The sequence below is a fragment of the Capra hircus genome, chromosome 9, assembly GCF_001704415.2.
Source record: "Capra hircus breed San Clemente chromosome 9, ASM170441v1, whole genome shotgun sequence".
Taxonomy (NCBI): domain Eukaryota; kingdom Metazoa; phylum Chordata; class Mammalia; order Artiodactyla; family Bovidae; genus Capra; species Capra hircus.
The window spans coordinates 82,718,409-82,740,512 of NC_030816.1; the positions used below are offsets into that span (position 1 = coordinate 82,718,409).

At 50.0% G+C, this 22,104-nt stretch overlaps 1 protein-coding gene across 1 annotated transcript in view; it reads right to left on the reverse strand.

The window, feature by feature from the left end:
- The window catches only part of LOC108636785 (rho GTPase-activating protein 20-like), a 50,279-nt gene that overhangs the window by 20,431 nt on the left and 7,744 nt on the right, over positions 1–22,104 (reverse strand). The window contains exons 2-3 of the mRNA XM_018053536.1: positions 16,011–16,093; positions 7,174–7,332 (exon numbers count right to left, since the gene is read on the reverse strand). Of these exons, the coding sequence (XP_017909025.1) occupies positions 7,174–7,332; positions 16,011–16,093 (242 nt within the window). The remainder of the gene's footprint in view (positions 1–7,173; positions 7,333–16,010; positions 16,094–22,104) is intronic.

Sequence of the window (22,104 nt, forward strand, 5' to 3'; positions counted from 1 at the left end):
TCCCCTGACCAAGGATTGAGGGCTCCCTGAATTGGGAGTGTGGAGTCTTAGCCACTGGACCCCGAGGAAAGTCCCATTAATAACTTCTAATAGAAAAGTACTTTGAATGAAAAGGATGCTGATATACGTGTCACAGTAAACCACTAATCAGATCGTCTCCCTTAGTTACCAGTGATCTCTGCACTTTCGGATCCAATTCACAAATCTCACAGTTCATGTAACTTGACTTCTGTTTGGGATGTGCACATAATTCATCGCTAAACTGGGCTGCTTTTAAGAGTGAATGGTGGTCGGGGGAGGGGGAGGTTATTATTAGTAATGAGGTCAGGATAAAAGCAGGCGTGAGCTGGGCCTGTCCTGGGCTGGGAGGGTGACCCTGCCGATGGCCACATTTGACAGAGCTGACCAGTCTCCTCCTTGACGCACTTTCTTCATTTAGCTCCAAAGCACCACACTCTCTTGGTTTTCTTCCCATTTCACAAATTTCTCATTCCGGACCTCTTCAGGTAGTCTTCATCTTCCCCTCAACCTTTTAATGTTGCTACATCCTGGGGTTCAGCCCTTGGTCTCCCTTTCTTTTTCTGGTGATCTTATCCAATCTCATGCTGTTAAATATAACCCGCGTGTCGATGTGATGGTTTTAAAAACATGACCCCGCAGCTTTCTGTACACCTTTCTTCAGGAGGTGAAGCTTAATTTCACTCCCTCTGAGTGTGATCTGAACTTCCTGACTGGCTTCTACTGAACAGATTATGGCAGAAGAACTCGAATGCCGTTTCTGAGATTAGGTTACAAACAGGCTGCGGCTTCCATACGGGGCAATCCCTCACTCCCCTGGATCACGCATCCCCAGGTGAGTGATGTTAGGTTGTGAGGCAACCCTTCTCTCTGCCCTGGCTTCTGCCCTGACGCCAGGCCATTTCCCACAAAGCAGCCAGTGCAATCCTGCTCCATCCCTTCCGGTGCTCCCGTCTCACCCCACAAAGAAAAAAAGTCAGAGTCCTGCCTCCTGCGAGCCCACTGGGGTGTTTGATCAGGCACTCATTGCCTGCTGCCACGTCTCCCATCCTCCTGCCCTTGTTCCTTCTGCTCCGCCCACCCTGGCCACCGTGTTGCCCTTCATCATGCCAGGCATACGCCAGCCTTTGGTCTTTGCTCTTGATGTTTTCTGGGCCAGGAATACTGATATCCACTCTGCTAACTTTGATTTCTTTCATGTTTGCTCAAAACTCCCCTTTGCAATGAGGACCTTTCCTTTGCTATGAATTGCTGATTCTTTTACCCAATTCTAATTTTTTTCCCATAACACACAGCATTTTCCAACATACTGAAAGTGAAGGTGCCCAGTTATGTCCGACTCTTTGTGACCCCATGGACTGTAGCCCACCAGGCTCCTCCAGCCATGGGCTTTTCCAGGCAAGAATACTGGAGTGGGTTGCCATTTCCTTCTCTAGGGGATCTTCTCAACCCAGGGATTGAACCTGGGTCTCTCGCATTGCACGCAGACTCTTTACTGTCTGAGCCACCGGGGAATCTCTAGATCGTTTATTATGTTTCCTGCCTACTCTCTGTCTCCTCTTGCTAGAATATAAGCCCCACAAGAGCAGGGCTTTTTGTCTATTTTACCCTAAGTGCCTGGAACGGTATCTGATATAGAGAGATGCTCAGCAAAGAAACGTGTCAACCAATGAGTGGTTCCATGATGGGCATCATCATCTGGTGCCAGGCACATCAAGGCCAAGAACCCAAGAAGAAATGATAATTTTCATGGATATCATAACACCAGGCCAAATGGCAAATATCAGCTTACAGATCTCCATTCGTCTGTTCATTTACTGAACTTGGGCCTTTGTAGTTTTCCTTCAGGGCAGCTGAGCAGTGGAGAGTGCAGGCTCTGAAACCCGAGTGCCTGGGGCCTGGGTCCAGCTCCACTACCCATGGACTTGGTGACCTTGGGAAATGCCTGGCTTCCTAGCTAGAGAGCAGAAAAGGAACCTTTGCATGTTGTAGCATTTCAGGGCTCAGTCCTGAGTCCCCTTCTCTTTTTTTCTGGACACTCACTATTATGGTGATTTTAACCAATCTCATGGTTTTAAACACAATCTATCTATCAATCTATCTATATATATTTGTTTTAAATATTTATTTACTTGGCTGTGTCGAGTCTTAGTTGTGGCATGTGGGATCTTCGATGTGGCACGTGGGCTCAGTTGCCCAGAAGCCTGTGCGATCTTAGTTACCTAGATAGGGATCGAATTCGCATCCCCTGTTTTGCAAGGTGGTCCTTAACCACTGGCCAGCAAGGAAGTCCTCGCAGCCTGCATGTTGATATGACGCCCATGAACACGTTTGTGAGTCCTTTAGCATATCCTCCTCCAAAAGGTGAAGTTTAATTTTTCTCCTTTCATGTGCAGGCTGGACTTGTCGATTCCCTTCTAGGAACAGACAATGATGAGTGACAAGATGTCATTTCCTATCTGATAGGAATTTTTTGAGAATGAAGTGAGTCACTAGAAGTGAAGGATTTAGTACAATGACTGGCAGGAAGTGAAAGTTGCTCAGTCGTGTCTGACTCTTTGCAACCCCATGGACTATATAGTCCCTGGAATTCTCCAGGCCAGAATACTGGAGTGGGTAGCCTTTCATTTCTCCAGGGGATCTTCCCAACCCAGGAATCAAACCCATTGCAGGCAGATTCTTTACCAGCTGAGCCACAAGGGAAGCCCAAAAGCAAGCACATGCTATGTTTGCAGTACTCAGCACACTGGGTCCTTGTGTGCTAAGTCGCTTCAGTCGTGTCTGACTCTTTGTGACCCCATGGACTGTAGCCCACCAGGCTGCTCTATCCATGGGATTCTCCAGGCAAGGAGACTGGAGTGGGCTGCCATAACCTTCTCCAGAGGATCTTCCCAACCCAGGGATCGAACCCTGGTCTCCTGCATTGCAGGCAGATTCTTTACCGTTTGAGCTACAGGGAAATCCTGTTAAGTATTGGTAAACGCTTGTAAATATGTCAAGTAAAGGCCTTGAGCTTGGAAGCTCCTTAAGTGTGTTAATACATTAATGTCAATATTAAAATACGTCAACTCCATAAGGGGGACAGCCAGAGCCAGCCCCACGACAAACATGTGGCCTGTGCGGTGACCCTGTGCTCAGAAGACCTCTGTGCTGGGTTGCATTTTCTGCTCTTTGAACCGAGCACCCCACATTTTCCTTTCACCCCAGGCTCTGCAGCCAGTCCTGGGGGTGGTTATTACCAATCGTGAACTGCTATTGCTCTGGGTTAAGGATATTTCAAAACAACTGGGCATGTTATGAAATACACTTAACTTCTTTGTGTCTCACACTATTTATAGTAAAATGCAACTGAAAACATTTCCCTTTGGCTGTGGAGGCAAAGGGCGTGTTCTTGCCAATATGCTGCTGAGACTGTCATAGATTTTCACTCACTGATGCTAATCACACCGATCAGCTCAGTAACCATGCGGCTCATGGTTCTAATAATCAGATATCAAACCCTGTAAAAATATAGCAAAATTTCTTTAAAACAGCTCATTATGCATAGTTGAACAGTAGAACATTCTACTCTAAACTAAATTAGATAAATTGACTACACTTTCCAAACATAGAGGAGTTGCACTCTTTGAATTAAAACCAACAACCCAAACGAAAGCAGACTCAGGAATCAGTCATCATTCCTTCCCTTCTGTCCACCCTACCTCTCCTATCAGATTATAAAGAGCCTGAGAGCTTGGACTCTATCATCACCAGACACAGCAGAATGACTCAGGCAGAGCACACCCTCTACAATGCCAGTAGTGACTAGTTAGTTAATTATTAATTATTAACAATTAACTTCCAGGCTAGTGAGGGCTATGAGCTTTCTTCTCTGCTCTCTCTGGGCCAAGGGTGGGGCCTCAGAGTCCTTCCTGGGAAGCACCTGAGAAAGTGACTGTTCTTCATAGCAAATGCTTTACACAGGGGTCCCCATCCCCTAGGTCATGGACCACTACCGGTCCGTGACCACAGGGCAGGAGGTGAGTGGCGGGCGACTAAAGCTGTATCTGTATTTACAGCTGTTCCCCATTGCTCGCATGAGCGCCTGAGCCCCGCCTCCTGTCAAATCAGCCGGGGCATTAGATTCTCAAAGGAGTGCAAACCCTACCTTGAACCGGGCTTATGAGCGATCCAGGTTGTGTCCGCTCCTTATGAGAATCATCCTGAAACCATTCCCCATTCTCTAGCCCATGGGAAAACTGTCTTCCACAAAATCAGCCCCTGGTGCCAAAAAGATTGGGGACTCCTGGCTTAACATGAGTGCCAGGCCCATTCTAGGCTCTGTACAGGTAGCCACCCTTTTCATCCCCACCCCAAGCCGCTCTATGAGGGAGGTGCTATTTTTATACCCACTTTACAGATGAGAAAACTGAGGCATATAGAACAGTGCAGTTCCAGAGCGTGTGCTTTGATTGTGCACTGAGCTGTGTCCCTAAGCCTGGGTTAGAGCTGGCCACGGGAAGAGGGGTGCAGCCGCCCAGGTGGCAGGAACAGCCAGGACAGAAGCACAAGGTCCATTAGAGGAGACACAGTGCGTTCGAGGGCTGGGCCGTGGGAGTGTGTGGACATCTGACCCACCTACTCAGCAAGTGCTGTCAGCATGACTCCTTTGGGAGGAGGAAGAGGGTTCCTGTGTTATCCTTTCTAAGTGGTGTGTGAAGGCTCAGGTCTGGGCATGGCTGCAACCCTGCATCCGGGGAGGCCACGTGGTCAGGTTTGGCAAGGTCGCTGGGATGCTGTGACCAGGTACCTGCAGCCGATCCACAGCGCCCCTCTTGGTGCAGAGGCCGTGTGGCGGACTGTGCTTGTGAAGAGATGCCCACATCCTGGGCGCATCTTCAGGGTTTCTCCCCTGGCTGCGGGCAGGAGCGAGCCTTTTGAGGAAGGACTCGGGGTGTTTGTTTGAATGAAAGCGAGGAATGATTCAGCAGCCTGCACAGCGCTCTGTGTGGACCAGGCAGGAAGGGGCCGCTTCACTTTCTCGGGATGTGCTGGGCAGGACTTCCCCAGCTGCTGTTTGTGCCTCAGGGGATTTCTCGGGGCTCTGAAAACAACACTTCCCTGGCTGGGAGGAATATGAGGGGAGGATGCCAGATACGTTTTGAATTCTTTGAAATCTCTAAGCATCTAAGAAAATTAATCATGGTGGGTAGGTGTGAGAAGCTCTTTAAGACGGGCACGTTTTCCCCCAAAGCTTAAAATAGAACTTTTCAAGGGAAATTAAATGAAAGTATAAAAAACTTGCAAATGCTTTCCTTCCTATAAGACAGAAGTAGAACGCCTCTACCCTCCACCCCCAGTCATCATCCACGCAAAGGAGGGTCTTTCCCCCCACTGCTGCACAGACGACCCTGGGTCTCTCAAATCTTTTCCACGGCTCTGGCCTGCACTTTGCATGAAGACCGTGAGCTGACTGCGGACATCAGAACTTCCCCCAGAGGCCCACGCTTTCCCTGAAGGATTGATCCCACAAGCCCCTAAGGTCTATGTTCAGCACCTCCACCCCAGCTTTCCTTTGCCAGTGTGGAATTTGTGGAAGGCTGTCACACATCCCCCGCACCCTTTTCTTTCTGAAAAATCCGTGGAATCCTATTTGATGTGCATGTGGCCCTGGGAAGTGCAGCTCAAGTCAGAGAGCTTCCCTCCAGGATCCGGGTGCTGCCCTTTGAGAAACGGGGTGCAAGTGTTAGGCCTGCTTCCGCTACTTTCGACAAGCACTCAGCCTCTCTGAGCTTTACCTTCCTCATCTGTGAAATGGGTTGGGAGGATTAAGCCAGCTGACACGCGTGATGTGCTTGGCAGGTGCTCAGTTCCGAAAGTGAGGTGGGTATTCCCCGGGCGCTCAGGCCCAGTGACACACTTGAGTCTCGCGCTCTCTGAATCCTGCTGTGGCAATAAAGGACGCAAAGCCGGCAGGCACAGCTCATTTCCAGAAGGCAGACCCGACCAGGCTCCAAGGTGACTTTCCTCCAGGTAGTCACTGCCCTGGGATTGAACTGGAGCTCAGGTGCGTTCATGGTGAAGGGGTCACACCCCGGGTGCCCTGGGTCCCGTCCTCAGGGCCGCTGTGTCCCTCATTCAGAATCAGACATCCTCTTGCAGCCAAAGCCAACTGGTGGCCTGGCCAGGCGGCTCCTGCCACCACTCCTTGTTTGGGCTGCCACCTTGGAAACTGCTCAAGGCCAGGGCCCCCCTTCTTCCTACCCAGGAAAAGTTGTTTTTTATTCCCTTTAAGCTGTGTGGGCCATCTGGAAGGAGGAGAGGAACCCCCTCAAAACAAAGGACAGGAGGGTAGGGCAAGGGAGGTGGCAAGGTGGGTCAGGGTGCTGCCCACTGGGTGGTTTATCCCCGCTGGTCCAGGTCATCTTCAGGGGTATTCTTCACCCACTGCCAGCCTCTTGGGCACCCTCCTCCCCCTTCCCAGAGGAGATGAAGAGTTACTTAGTTGCTGGATGACCATTGGTCCCATTTCTCAATTGGGTGCAGCTAATCTATCAGACACTGGCGGGGGGAAGAGAGAAGGGACAGGCTCCATGTGAGGAGTGGGGTAGAGAGACTTGGTCTTTCTCCTTCCCTCTCTGCCCAGAGCAGATTGAGGCAAAGGAGCATACAGGTACATGTTCCTTCTGGGGAATGGGAAAGAAATTAAGAGACACTGCTGATACACAGTCAGCCTACAAGTCAGAAAATTAATACTGCACTTCTTTTGATGTAGCCTCTCCTGATCTAACACAAATGTTGAAGACATATAATTGCATATTTTCCCCCAAAGAGAAAAATTATTATCATGGTAATTAACATTAACTTAATTACTGAGTTTCTAAATTTCTGATTTCAAATTTGTTGCTGTGAACACTTTAAGCGCTTCTTGGCAACCCAACAGATCAAGTTCACTAAGAGTTCTTTTTAAATGATGGCTCTCCTATACCCTAACCGCCCTACTAGCTTTCTACCTGATACACCTGTGATGTTGTCTGAGGCAAGCAGCCCCTCCAGCCTCATGGTCTTATTTGTCAAATGAAGGGGGAGCTCTCTTTGAGATGCCTCAGGCAGTGGGGACTCGGAAAGAAAGTGCCTTTTCACAGACAGGAAGACAGTGCCTGTCGTGTGACTTACCTCTGCTTGGCGACAACCAGCCAGTCCCTGAAGAGGAAGAGGTGCCTCTCCTTGGTCTTGGGGCCCTGAGTCAGCACCACGGGGCACTGGAGGATAGACTCTCTCTGCTGGGTGGGCAGGTCCAGCTGCTGGAGGGACACTGCAGACGCCAGACCTTTCCTGGGTGGAAGAGAGTGGGAATGAGTCTCTAAGGGATAGTGGTCGGTAGGATGTGAGGAGACACAGCTTAGAGCAGCAAGTCACCAGGAGTCTGGCTTAACTGGGGTGGAAATTAGGAGGGAAAACAGTGAAGAGGCTAACTGCAAGTTGTTGTTGTTGTTTGTGTTTTTCTTCAAAACAGGTTTTACAATAAAGCATCATCAGTTGAGAAACGTTGGTCCTGCGTCAGTGAATAGCGAATATATGCTTATAATCTAAGTGTTGAGAATTTCTGCGAGAATTTTAACCCAAGGCAATGCTTCCCAAACCTTTTCATGTCACCAGGAGGTGAACTGAGGCTGCAAACAGGCTGGCTGGGCCCCCAGGTGCGGGGGAGCCGAGTGGAGCAGTGAGGTGGCATCGCTGTCACTCATTTGCAGCACATGGGTGGGAAGCTCGGACTGCCTTCCTTAGGAAAAGTTTTCCCTAAGGGTTGTAGTGGTCAGGTTTAGCCTGCAGTGAAATCTAAACTTATGATTCCAAATCGGTGGTTTTCCTGCACAGCATGATTCTGCAGCGTGGGGAGTAAACACCAGCTGCAAGGCGCAGGCCGTGGAAACTCATGACTTGATTCCAGCATCTTCTCCTTGTGATTCTTAGAAGTTGGGACCACTCAGTTCCTGTTGGTTGTTCACTTCCGGGTCATTCAGTCAGTTTCCGGCAGGCATGGATGACCTCAGTGTGTGTGCGTGCGTGCGTGCGTGCATACGTGCCTACGTGCGTGCTTGGAAGGAGAGAAGGCGAGGTGCGCAACTCTTCTGTGTGACTCTGAAATTAGCCTACCAAGATGGCTGCCTGCTTGGCCTGTTCTCCAGTCGCTTTAACTTTTTGCTCACGTTCCTTCCATCCTAAAGGCGGCACTACTGACTCTTGGAGGCAGAACTTTTATACAGAGAACCTTCTGTTTAATTCAGATGTGTTGTCTGAATCAAGCCGTGCTGGGGCTTAAGGACACATTTCTGTTATTTAAAGCAAATGTGAACATTTTCGATACTCTGTATTCTCCAGAAATCAATGATATGTGGCACACCAGTCTTAGAGCGCCCTGATGAAGAGTTCCCGCTGGTTAGCACCACCCTGCCTCCTGACCTTTCCACCCACCCCACACCTCCCACTGCCTTCACTTAGTTACTCTCAGCACAAGCTCCGGTCCAGAAATGATGGGGGCCCGGGTGAAGCCTGGGGGGTGTGTGCGGTAGAGCCTTTCCAGCTCTTGGTTGATGGCTACTTAACTATTCAGGGAGGGAACCAGGGTAGAGAAGTGTTAGTCACTTAGTCTGTCTGTGTCGGACTCTTTGGCACCTATAGATTATAGCCCGGCAGGCTTCTCTGTCCATGGAATTCTCCAGGCAAGAATACTGGAGTGGGTAGCCATTCCCTTCTTCAGGGGATCTTTCCCAGCCAGGGACATCGAACTGATGTCTCTTGCATTGTAGGTGGATTCTCTACCATCTGAGCCACTGGCGAAGCCCCTATATAGAGAGCCCCTGGAAGCTCAAGGGTAGAGAAATTGGGACTCAAACCACAGGACCCGGGAACTAGAACTCCCGTCTGTGTTTATTAACTGACACATACCACTTTATATATGGAGAAGGAAATGGCAACCCACTCCAGTACTCTTGCCTGGAAAATCCCATGAAAGGAGGAGCCTAGTAAGCTACAGTCCATGGGGCTGCAAAGAGTTGGACACGATTGAGCGACTTCACTTTCTTTCACTTTCACCCCTTTATATAAAACAAATAACAAGGATTTACTGTATAACATAGGGTACTATATTCAGTATCTTGTAATAACCTATAATGGAAAAGAATCTGAAACTGTATATCTGAAACTAGCACAACACTGTAAATCAACTATGGTTAAATAAATTTTAAAAAACCCACATCGTTTAAAAATAGATAAATAAACATCTTTTGGTTGCTTCTGAGTTTGTTTGGAAATGCCTCATTATTTTCACATGTTGGAGGGACAAAAGCTCACTAGTACAGAGGACAACTTTGGCTACACCCAGCAGAGCTTGCCTCACTGCCTGACCCAGAGGCTGCACCCTCAAATGCCTGAGGGGCCAGGTGGGAAAAGTGAATGGTCGTGGTGTGTAATAGGGAGTAGTGGGGTCTGTGGAAAAATGGCAAAAGTCTTGCTGTGTCCAAAGGGGTGGTCCACCAGCACCATACAGGAATGTGGGCCCAGTGTCCCTGCCAGCTATTTAAAAAGCCAGAAAGCCAACATCTTATTAAATGTCAAGTGATTCTAAGCATTTATTTAAACACAGGAGGGCAATGCTCTGACTGCTGGCCTCATTTCAGCCTTAGTCACCTGCAGCTTTAGAGCACATAAAAGCATGAATACATAGCCTCTGATGATTTGAGAAAAATATTTGAATATTTAAAATCTGATGTTACAAGCTATATTGAGAGTAACAGATCTAAACCTGTCAGATAATTATTCATTTCAGCTTTAAAAACTATGGACACATAGATAAGCCATGACCAGCAAGAGGAAGTAGGTAAGGTTTCTTTTTTTAGAATGCTGCCCCCGCCAAGCGCTTTTCCACATTTTGATCTTGGTCTAAACACTGTTTTTTTCTTTCCCCTCACATTTCACTGCTCTTCCCCTTAACCATCCCTGCCCTCTTCTCTGCATTTCTTTGACATCCCAGAGGACTGTACAGCCACAGAGGCGTTAGTTTTCCTATATACAGAGACCTACTCTGAGTGACATCATGAAAAAAAAAAGCACCTTGTGTTAACCATATTTCACAACAAAGGCGCCTCAGCACTCTCCCCTGAGGGGAAATTTTTTAAACGTGCTGAAATAGGAAACCAGTGATGTAGCAAATACATGGTGGATGGAAATAACGAGGCCCTTTGCCTCTCCACGTAATGATGAATTTCCAGCCAAGTGGGGCCGGATGGCGGCTTCTCACAGTGAAAGTGCTGGCTGCCTGCGTTTTTGAGACCTGAGCCGCTGCCCTAGACCCTGACCTGGGGACTTATATAGTATATTGAGGGCCCCCGCTGGACTCAGAGTCAGCTCCCGGCCTGAGCAAGCTTGTGAGCATGCTTCAAGTCAGTCCAGTTGTATCTGACTCTTTGTGACCCCATGGACTGCAGCATGCCAGGCCTCCCTGTCCATCACCAACTCCCAGAGCTTGCCCAAACTCATGTCCATCGAGTCAGTGATGCCATCCAACCATCTCATCCTCTGTCGTCGCCTTCTCCTCCCGCCTTTAATCCTTCCCAGCATCAGGGTCTTTTCCAACGAGTCAGTTCTTTGCATCAGGTGGCCAAAGTATTGGAGTTTCAGCGTCAGCATCAGTCCTTCCAATGAATATTCAGGACTGATTTCCTTTAGGACTGACTGCTTTGATCTCCTTGCAGTCTAAGGGACACTCAAAAGTCTGCTCCAGCATCACTTTGCTTCAAGTAAGGGAAGAAAGAAGTTTCTCGTGGACGCAGAGTGAGTGTGCTCAAAGGGACACTCACTGGAAGGGCCAGGTACCAGTACCAGTACTCTAGTCCAACTCTCTGACCTGAACTCCATCTCTCTCTAGATCTGACATAAGGAGTGGAGAACGATGAAGCATTTAGGGGTTCTCCGAGTAACTGGTGGTTTTTCAACAGGAACAAAGTGCTTTTAAACCGATTTCAGCAGTAGAAAGCCTGAGCTTGAGGTCATGCGTGGCAGGGGGCTGGGGTTTAGAGGCAGCCGAGATGTGGGCCTTCTACTCCCCAGGGCCCTGGGGTGGCCTGCTTTAGGAGCCGCCCTGAGTAAAGACACAGACACACCTCTCTCTCTCTAGGCACTCTGTTTCAGGGTGTTTTCCCCTGAAGTCTGGGCGTAAGGCTTGTCCTGCATAACTCAATAGTTTCTCCGGGTTTCCTTGTCTCAGACCTGAATTCCCCTGACTCTCTGAACCCCTCCATCCTCCACATAACTCTCTGGGGATTTTTTTTAAGTGTATGAGCTTGATCTAGTCCCAGACTTAAAATCTCACAGAGCTGCCACTGCCTTTGAGAGTCTCAGGGCTTTGTGGTCTGAGCCTCTTTTCCTCCTGTGATGTTATCATTGTGTGAAAGTGTGAAAGTCGCTCAGTCATGTCCGACTCTTTGCAACCCCTTTGGAACTCTCCAGGCCATAATAATGGAGAGGGTAGCCTTTCCCTTCTCCAGGGGATCTTCCCAACCCAGGGATCAAACCAAGGTCTCCCACATTGCAGGCAGATTCTTTACCAGCTGAGCGGCCAGGGAAGCCCTTGTGTTATCATTAAATATCACTGTGTTATCATTAGTTCTCTAATATTTTCTCTAAAATTCATACATGGCTTTCAGAAGATTTAGAATTTAGACTACTCTTTACCTACATGGCCTTGCTTTAATTCTCATCTACCTTGTGAGTCAAGCAAGAATCCGTGAGCCCTATTTACAGATGGGCAACCCAAGGCTCAGAGCTGTGAGGAACAGAAGGTAAATGTTGACAGAGGAGGAGATAAAGCCAGGCCTCCAGACTCTAAATACCCTACAGGAGGATTTTCTAAACAGGAGTCCAAGGGTGGCTTCGTGGGGGCTGGGGACATCAATTAAAAAAATCAGACTCTCAAAGGAGTTTATGTCTCCTAACTAGGATTCACCATTCCATAGGAATTTCATGAGTGTATAAATGACACGCTACTACTGGCCCTTTAGGACGTGTCACTGTGTACCTGCAGCGGCCCCTTCCGGCCTGGCCAATTCCCTCTTGTCTATCAGAATCCATTCCCCATCCAACTGAAGCCAGCTCTGACTCTTCGGCACACGGGAGTGCCTCCTTGGAGTCTGCCAGCACCCAGCACCTTGCTCTGTCTCTAACACCTGTCTTGCTCTCCTGTGGTTACTTGTTCACCTGTCACTATGTCGGGAACATTTCGAGAGCAGGGCCTTTGTTTTATCCATCGCGGCCTCCCTAGTGTCCAGCTCTGTGTCAGGTACATAGACGGTGCTCAGTAAATCTGTTGTTTGATTGACAGCCTGGAAGCTAGGCTATTAAGATTAGACACCAAAACCAGTTCTGAGCTAAATCAGGTCAGAAGATGTGGTTAGCCTGATTCACACAGGACTTGGTAAATGTCATATGAACATTGTCACTTGCATTTGAATGGTGCGGTCACCCTGATAAATAGGGCGGATATTTCAGCCACTTATGGATCTCCCACTGTATGCAAAGCGCTCTACTGTGTTCCCTGCTGAGAGGATGGGTAAATTCTGTTTGATTTGGCCACACTCTTATCAAGTTTGGAGAAGGCAATGGCAACCCACTCCAGTACTCTTGCCTGGAAAATCCCATGGACGGAGGAGCCTGGTAGGCTGCAGTCCATGGGGTCGCTAGGAGTCGTATACACGACTGAGCGACTTCACTTTCACTTTTCACTTTCATGCATCGGAGAAGGAAATGGCAACCCACTCCAGTACTCTTGCCTGGAGAATCCCAGGGACGGGGGAGCCTGGCGGGCTGCCGTCTATGGGTTGCACAGAGTCGGACACGACTGAAGCAACTTAGCAGCATATCAAGTTTGAGGTCTGAAGGTGGTTCCACAGCCAGACCATCCAGCGTGCTCGTGCTTAGATACTCTTAGAGGTACTTGCACCTCCTCAACCTAAACATCTGGTCCCAGGGGTCAACTGGCAAGATAGCCTGGAAGCCATAATAGTTAAAATTAATTGCTATTGTTATCTGTGATGAGGTTTGAGCAAACAGTATAGCTATAGGAGCGGCCTTCCCTGGTGGCTCAGATGGTAAAGAATCTGCCTGCAGTGCAGGAAACCAGGTTTGATCCCTGGGTCAGGAAGATCCCCTGGAGAAGGGAATGGCTGCCCATTCCAGTATTCTTGCCTGGAGAATCCCAGGGACAAGGGAACCTGGCAGGCTACAGTTCACGGGGTCGCAAAGAATCAGACGTGACTGGGCAACTAACACTTTCAGGTGCTGCCCTCTGTGATCACTAAACAACCCGACTCATTAGTCAAATCACACTGCTTCCAGTGACTTACCAAAGAAACGTGGTTATCTTGCCCTGTGACCAGATGTTTAGCTTTAAGAGACACAGGTACCTCTAAGCGTATCTAAGCAGGAGCACGCTGGGTGGTCTGGCTATGGGACCACCTCTGTACCTCAAGCTTGATATGAGCTTGGCTGAGTCAAACAGAATTTATCCATCCTCTCAGCAGGAAACACAGTAGAGTGCCTTGCGTGTCATAGATGATCCGTAAGTGGAGGAAAGAAACTGCTCTCTTTCCTGAAAGCAGCACCTGAAAGCGCTGGGTGAAACAGGTGCTGATGTGGCGGGAAAGGTATGTAACTTGTCTGCATTAGTGAAGTCAGACACGCTTTACTTTCACTTATCTTCTGGAATACGCTTAACCATGCGAGGATTTTACTCAGCACCCACCATCATTGTCTCTTCTCTTAACCAGATTTTCAGTCCTGATTTTTCTCATCCTTCCCTGTGTGGATATTACCTTATGAGAGACCATTACAGTCCCTATATTCTTTGAAATCTTCATGCTAAGTTTTAACCACTAAAGATGATGATTAAAATCATAGTATATGGATTCAAATATTTTGTACCCAGCTAGCAGATTTTAACCATCTCCAGCCACAGTCTCAAAGGGCCTCTGTTGACCTCCCTTCAGCCTGTGAGGTTCGGGCATCTTCTCCCAAGTGGAGGGCTGAGGAGTGGCCTTTCCAGGCAACACCTGCTGTGTGGGATGCTGTGGTCTGCCTCCCCCCGCTCCCAGGCACCCTTGCCCTCCTGTAGGCCAAGTGCATCACCTAGATTTCAGTCCACTCTCCCCCATGTTTGGAGAGCCTGGGAAAGTCGTCTTCATCTGCCTGATGGAGACAATGAGTTCCCATAACTTTACCAGGGAATCTGCCATCACCTGTTGTGTCTTTGTAGAAAAGACTCTGATGATGGGAAACACTGAAGGCAGAAGGAGAAGAGGGTGACAGAGGACGAGGTGGTTGGACGGCATCACCGATTCAATGGACATGAACTTGGGCAAACTCTGGGAGACGGTGAGGGACAGAGAAGCCTGGCATGCTGCAGTCCGTGGGGTCAGGAAGAGCTGGACACGACTTGGCGACTGAACAATGACAACGTGGTATCTCATCCGTGAACCCACGTTTGTGACTCAGGGTTGCTGAACCAGCTCGGCGACCCTCAGGCAAGCCCCCTAAGTGTTCTGCTCTGCTCCCAGCCCCTTCTGGGCAGCCTCCCCTCCCCTCCTGGGATCCTGATCATGCTGTATGCACCCGGGTCTGTTGCCAGGGCAACCTTCTGAGATCAGCACTTCCTCCAGGTGATGCTGAGTGGATAGAGGCGGGGCTGTGTCTGCCGTGTCCCCTCAGGCCTCTCCTGCCCTCTGATCCCTGCCCCCCAGCCATCCTTTCACAAAAGTCATGATATCAAACCTAATGACTCAAAGGCTCCCATTAGGATGGCAGCTGTATGACCTTCATTCTTAAAGGTGATAGTGAAGGATTTTAGAAACAGATGGAAAATTTTATCTTCCATCAAGTGCTATGGGTTCTGCCCAAAAGCTTCCGGGAGATGTGTGAAAGCAGTAATTACCGTCTGCAAGAACTAAGCTTTCACATTCAGGGAGGCTTTGAGGAAGGGAGGGAGCACTCTACAGGGGTCCCGGGGGCTCTCAAGTGCAGCCTGTTCCCCAGCACGAGTTGGGAACCTTCTCCATGTGTTTCTGTAGGCGTGGGTTGTGTCCATGGCATCCTGGAATGGGGGCTCTGTGCCCAAGCGTGGGGTCTGGGGATAAAGGCGGGGCCTCTGTGGAATCACAGGGTGGCCTCCTTTCTCCGAGAGTGCTCTGGCCTTGCCACGTGCCGTCCACTGCCTGGGGCGGGCTCTGTTTGGTTATCTTCCCAGGGTCCTGCCATGCTGCTTTAGGTCCCTGTAAAGTGACTCTGTGCAGAGAGTTTTAGAGAAGCCCTGAGACTCTGGCGTCACTCAGATCTGAACCGGGCTCCCAGCCCTTGTCATCCTGTGACGAGTTACTCAACCTCCTCCACTTTTGTTGGGATAAAAATTGGATCCATTCCCAAGGCAAACTGGAGGGTAAATGGTGCAACGTGGTGACGGGGAGCAGCATCGTATGGGAGACGCCTAAGAACAGGAGTTCTTCCTTGCTGCTGTTCTGCCCTGGTTACCTCCTGGGGTGAGTGAGATCCCAGGAGGGACACGGACACTCATCCAACTTGGGCCAGTTCAGCAAAGCAAAGATTGAATTTAAACATCAGTCTCAGCTCCACATTTCACTTGGTGAACTGTTTCTTTCCTGCACTTTGGTCTTTCTTGGAGGGTACCCACATAATGCCAAGACCCCAGGGGTGAGCCAGTGAGCAGCCCAACAACACTCTGCCCCTGTGGTGCCTGGTGCCTGGGGGTAAACTGAGGCCTTTGCTTGGTCCACCTTCACGTGGACTAGCATGACCCGTTCTGTTGTGGGAGGGATGGTGCCCTGGAGACACAGACCCCCTAGTGACGGGCCACGAAATGAGAAGAGAACCAGGCGGCACCTCCGCTCAGAGAGGCTCCCCACCTGACTGCTCCACTTCCCGCAGGGTGTGGGGAGGTCTTCACTTACCTGGCGGGTAGCCATGTCTTGCTGAACATCTTGCCCAGTCCGGTTGCTGGCACTGAGGGGCAGCGCTGGGTCAGGCTTCCAAGCTGCAGAAACAAAGCAGAGTGGGGTTGTCTTTTAATTTTTTTCAATTATATTTTTCACTTGTATTCATTTTAATTTCCACATGCTGTCGCATGGTGGAGATTACACGAACATAATGCCTAACCCTAACCCTTGGAAGGAAAGCTATAACAAACCTAGACAGCGTATTAAAACGCAGAGACTTCACTTTGCTGACAAAGCTCCATATAGTCAAATGGTTTTTTCAGTAGTCATGGGATGTGAGAGTTGGACCATAAAGAAGGCTGAGTGCTGAAGAATTGATACTTTCAAATTGCAGTGATGGAGAAGATCCTTGAGAGTCCCTTGGACAGCAAGGAGATCAAACCAGTCAATCCTAAAGGAAATCAACCCTGAATATTCCTTAGAAGGACTGATGCTGAAGTTCCAATACTTTGGCCACCTGATGCAAAGAGCTGACTCACTTGAAAAGACCCTGATGCTGGGAAAGACTGAGGGCAGGAGGAGAAGGGGACGACAGAGGATGGGATGGTTGGATGGCATCACCGACTCAGTGGACATGAATTTGAGCAAACTCTGGGAGGACAGAGGACCCTGGTGTGCTACAGTCCATGGGGTTGCAGAGTTGGATGCAACTTAGCAACAACAACAACAACAACAACAACAACAACAACAACTCTTTCTTCACTCTTAACAGCTCTACATCAGTAGCCACATGTTCCTCTAACTTCTCAGCCACCGTGTTGCTAGACGAGTCCTTGAGATCAGTTTTGCCAAACAGCGTGTGACTGGAAGTCCTGCATTGCTCATCTGAATGACCAAATCTACATGTCACAAATCACAATATCATAATCAGAACTTCCACCTGTACAAATATACTCGAGAGAAGGGAAAACAGGCATCCACAAAGTCTTCTTGCAAAAGGTGTCCACAGAAATATCTTTCATTAAAGCCAAACTGTGCAAAGAACCTAAAGAGAGGGGGCTGCCCTGGTCTGCCCCTTCGTAAGGAAAGCACCACCCTCAGGAGACACCAAGCCCTCTGGGAGCAGGGAGGTGGGGAGGCCGCACCTCCACACCCGGACCGTCAGGGGGAGCTGGCCTGAGCACCCTCTCCTGAGGCACAGCAGGTGCAGGGGGCTTCTCACCAGTCCCCCGAGCCCCGCCCCACCACCCCCTCTGTGCAGTCAGGCGCGGTCTCTGAGTCCCTGCCTAGGCTCTGCCCACAACGCCCCCTCCAGAGGTCTTCTGCCCATTTGGTACAGTCAAGAGATTTGATTCCTGGGCCTAATTTAGCTACTCTGATGCTGAAGTTGTATACGCAGCCCCTTTGAGATGTGGCAATTCAACAACCCGTAAGCAGCACTTTGGTTTTATTTCTGCAAAATATTGATCCCCAGTGTTTTCTCAATGATACCCAGCTACCTGTGTGTGAAGGAGTCTTGTTTTGCACTTTATTGGGAAAGGCTACAGATTTCCGCCACACTGTCATCGTTGTTCAGTCCCTAAGTTGTGTCCGACTCTTTTCGACCCATGATCTGCGGCACACCAGGCTTCTCTGTTCTTCACCATCTCCATCTTAAGCTCAACCTGCTCCATTCTTCTTGTGTGGAGAACCCCCTGGACAGAGGAGCCCGGCAGGGGACAGTCCAGAAGGGTTGCAAAGAGCTGGACACGCACGCATGTCCACTGAGTTGGTGATGCCATTCAACCATCTCCTGTTGACTCCTGTGAATTTTCCAGTTTGTTGTGAGTCACACAGTTAAAGACTTTAGCCACATTTCAGCTTTAATGAGGGGGGGCTTCTATTCCGATCTATTGTGCTTTATAGACATCTCACACCCTCTGTTGGGGGCTTCCCAGACAGCGCTAGTGGGAAAGAACCCACCTGCCAATGCAGGAGATGTGGGTTTGATCCCTGGGTCAGGAAGGTCCCCTGGAGGAGGAAATGGCAACCCACTCGAGTGTTCTTCCCTGGAGAATCCCATGGACAGAGGAGCCTGGCGGGCTATAGCCCATGGGGTCGCAAAGAGTCGGACACGACTGAAGTGACAATAGGCACACACACACACACACACACTTTGTCTCCTCCCACTCTGTAGGCGCTGAGGGATCTCTGGCAGGGAAGGGGGACCTGCCCATTCCCAGACTGCAGGCGGCTAGTGCAGGAGCAGAGGGGACTGCGTGTCTTCCTGGTGCCCAGTGACCAGGCCTTCCCGGTCTAGGCTCAGCATTTAGTGATGTGGTTCTTTCTAGGCATGTCATGAGATCTCACTGCAGGTAGAAATCCTAATATTGGACCCACTCTGATAATCACGTGCAAAACTCATTCCAAGGTCAGACAGAAAGTTCATGGTCATCCACCATGCTGAGCCTGCAGGGTAGAGAGATGGGGGTAGGGGATGGCTTTCTAGCTTTGGGTGAACTTACAGGGACGATGAGGAGTTTGGATGTGTATGAACGAAGGGAGGCAGATGGCAAAATTGAGGCGAATGGTCCCCAGGAAGATATGCTGGTGGGCTGGGCCATCTCTCCCTAGAGTACCACGCGGCAGGTATGTGAAGAACCTTCTGACTGAACTGGAACAAGGACAAAGGAAGTGGCTTCTAACCCACCTGGTGTTGGGAGTGAAGAGGGGGCTCTCTTCTCTGAAGCACCTGTTCTGTGTCCCAAATATGCCTAAAAGCCACCCCTGTAGAGTCATTCCCGTCCAAAAAGTTTTCTGCCCCCCTGGTAAAAGACAACATTACAAGACACTTGTACTCATTTAAACCTCCAGGCTGTGATTTATTCTTTTCCTAAAAGCAGGTTTTCCTAAGAGGGGAAGTAGGGTGAATCTGAAGATGCTGGAAACCTGCTCTGCAAACCAAGAAGGTCCGACCTCACATCTTTGTCTGCTCTATCCAGCTCTGGGGGTCACGCAAGGGCTGTTTGGAAGATTCCTCAAAATCTTGTCATTGTTTTCATGGTGCCCTTTCCAGAAAGGCAAAGTAATTGCAGAGGGAAACCCAGCTTCATTAGGGAAGCTGTGAGCATGAGAAACACTCACGCCTGGCCTGGTGGGACCTACAGAGGCCGGTGGGAAGCTCTTGGACCATCCCGGGCACTCCCTGGGCCGGGTACTGTCTGGGCCAGGCACACTCCACACCGGCCTCTCTCCATGCCACTGCGGGGCCAGCCACTGCCCTCGGTGGGTGGGTCGCCGTCTGAGTCCTCAGCCAGAGGGAGGTCACGTTCTTCGTTTCCCTTGCACCGCTGTCCTGAAGCGTGGGCTCAGCTCCCTGGCTCTAGACATGGTGGTTCTGTGGCTTCCAGCAGGTTCTGCAGGAGTAGGGGTTGGCGTTGCACATGGGCCCGGGGGCTGGCTGGGCCCTGGGAGCCTGCGTGGAGGTGGCCTCACACCAGTTTTCCATCTCAGCTTCTCTCCACCTGGCTTCATGACAGTTGATCCTGCTGGGATCCCCTGAGGCAGCAGAGGGCCCCAAATACTCTGTAACTCGGGCCCTGAGTTGGCATGCAGAAGGAAGTGAAGACCAGGAGAGAGGGATGTCTGAACTCAGGAGGTCTGGGCTGGAGTGCTGCCACCTGCCCTGTGAGCCGAGCCAAGTTGCTGAGCCTTCTGTATGGAGCCTCAGTCTCCTGATCTGTAAAATGGGCACGCCCTGGGTTCTTTCCTGCTTTTCCTTACCCCTCCATCAGGAATAGGATATTCGTTTGTCAGTTTTCTAAGCCTGACTTCTTGTGAAATGAAATACTTTATTTTCTTATGAAAGGAAATGAGAATATGAGAGAGCAGGTAGGAGATTTGGGAGGTGGAGGTAGGCGTAAAGGGTTACTAATTCCCTCAACACATTCCTACAGCTTTGCTGTTTATTTTTAAAAATTTTATTTACTGACTTGTTTTTTGCTGTGCCACCACACAGCTTGTGGGACCTTGGTTCCCCAAACAGGGACTGAACCTGGGCCATGGTAGTGAAAGCCTGGAATCCTAAGCACTAGGCCACCAGGGAACGGTCCCTACCCCATGCTTCTGAGTGTTCTTGTGTCAGAACAGTATCAAATAAAGTCTGTTATCTGAGCCCTTCATCAGATCCTCTGAGAAGCTGATGACCTGAGTGCCTGGAATCTGGTTTAACTGTGTCCCCATCAGATAGCGTGTCCCCAAGACGGAGACGGTGTCCTCTTATTCCAATTCCTTTCCCCAGAGTCTCGCAGCCCAGGGCCAGGTGTGTATAAGTGCAAGATGACGTTGTTGTGTGACCCTGGTGGGCTGGGCACATCTGCTCCCCTCCCCGTCTTCCTAGCACAAGGCTGACAGCAGTGTGGAGGCCAGCAATCTAACATCTAGTGAGTTTACTCACCAAACGCTAAATGCATAAAGCCAACCACAAGTGAACAAAGCATCAATACATACTGACAGTGCGGGAGAGGGAGAAGGCGATGGCACCCCACTCCAGAACCCTTGCCTGGAAAACACCATGGACGGAGGGGCCTGTAGCTGCAGTCCATGGGGTCGCAAAGAGTCGGACATGACTGAGCGACTTCACTTCCACTTTCATGCATTGGAGAAGGAAATGGCTACCCACTCCAACCCACTCCAGTGTTCTTGCCTGGAGAATCCCAGGGACGGGGGATCCTGGTGGGCTGCCATCTATGGGGTCGCACAGAGTTGGACATGACTGAAGCGACTTAGCAGCAGCAGCAGCAGTGTGGAAGTGAGCAGGTAATGTACCATACCTACATAAGACATAACTGCAGTGGCTTTCGTGTGTCATATTTTGACTACGGAGTTGGAGGAAATGGGTTTTTTTTCTCTGTTTATGGTGCAGATTAAGGAGCCATCCTTTTGCTCTCACACCTGCAAGACACCTGGCCCTTCTCCAGTTGTTCCAGCTGTTGCGCTCCATGCAAGATCCTGCACTGACTACTGGCAGGGCACATACGAGGCGTGTCCTGTCCTCAGGTAGCTCTGTGGACAGGGACGCTTCTGACAGGCAGCACTGGGGATAGTATCTGACTGCGTGGAAATGCCAAAGGCAGATGCTCAGCAGAGGAGGAGTTTGTAGAATTACAGCTGTCAGAGCAGGCCTCCTGGAGGAGGTGGCTTATGAGCTGGACCTAGAAACACCAGCAGGATTGGGGCAGGTCAGGCAGAAGAATTGATGCTTTCCAACTGTGGTGCTGGAGAAGACTCTTGAGAGTCCCCTGGACTGCAAGGAGATCAAACCAGTCCATCCTAATGGAAATCAACCTGAATATTCATTGGAAAGACTGATGCTGAAGCTCCAATACTCTGGCCATGTGGTGCAGAGAGTCAACTCATTGGAAAAGACCCTGATATTGGGAAAGACTGAAGGTCAAAGGAGAAGGGGGTTAGCAAAGGATGAGATGGTTGGATGGCACCGCCGACTCAAAGGACATGAACCTGGGCAAACTCCGGCAGGAGAAACTGAAGGACAGGGAAGCTTGGCGTGCTGCAGTCCATGGGGTCGCAAAGAGTCGGACAGGACTTAGCTGCTGAACGATAAAAATGGGCATGTGGGACTTGGGAGTGGGCAGGGATGCTCAGGCCCAGGGAACAGAGGAACAGTCTGTCTGGAGGAGGAAACGGGGGAACTAGAGGACAGGAAAGAGATTTCACATGGCCCGTTGTATCCCACGTTCAGGAGGTGACCACACGAACGAGGCTGGATGGATACACTTTAGCTAATCCTGGAAGAAATCATGATCTGAAAACCAGTATATGTGTCCCCAGCTTCAGACCAAGCTTCTTCCTCGCGCGTCCCTGGGCTCACACCTCAGCACCACTGCCCTTTCTAAACAGGTGGTGGGTGGAGATGGAGGCGCAGTGGGACTTGCCAAACGCCCTTGTGGTGACCTTTAAAATCCGAGGTTTTCTTGATGTTTCTAAACACACCTCTGCCCGCCACCCCCAGACGGAATTCTCTATTGCGGGGCTCCAGCTGGACGCTAAATGATTACAGTTCTGGAGGCTGGGCGCCTCCTTCTGGTCAGAGTTGGTAACTGCGGCACCT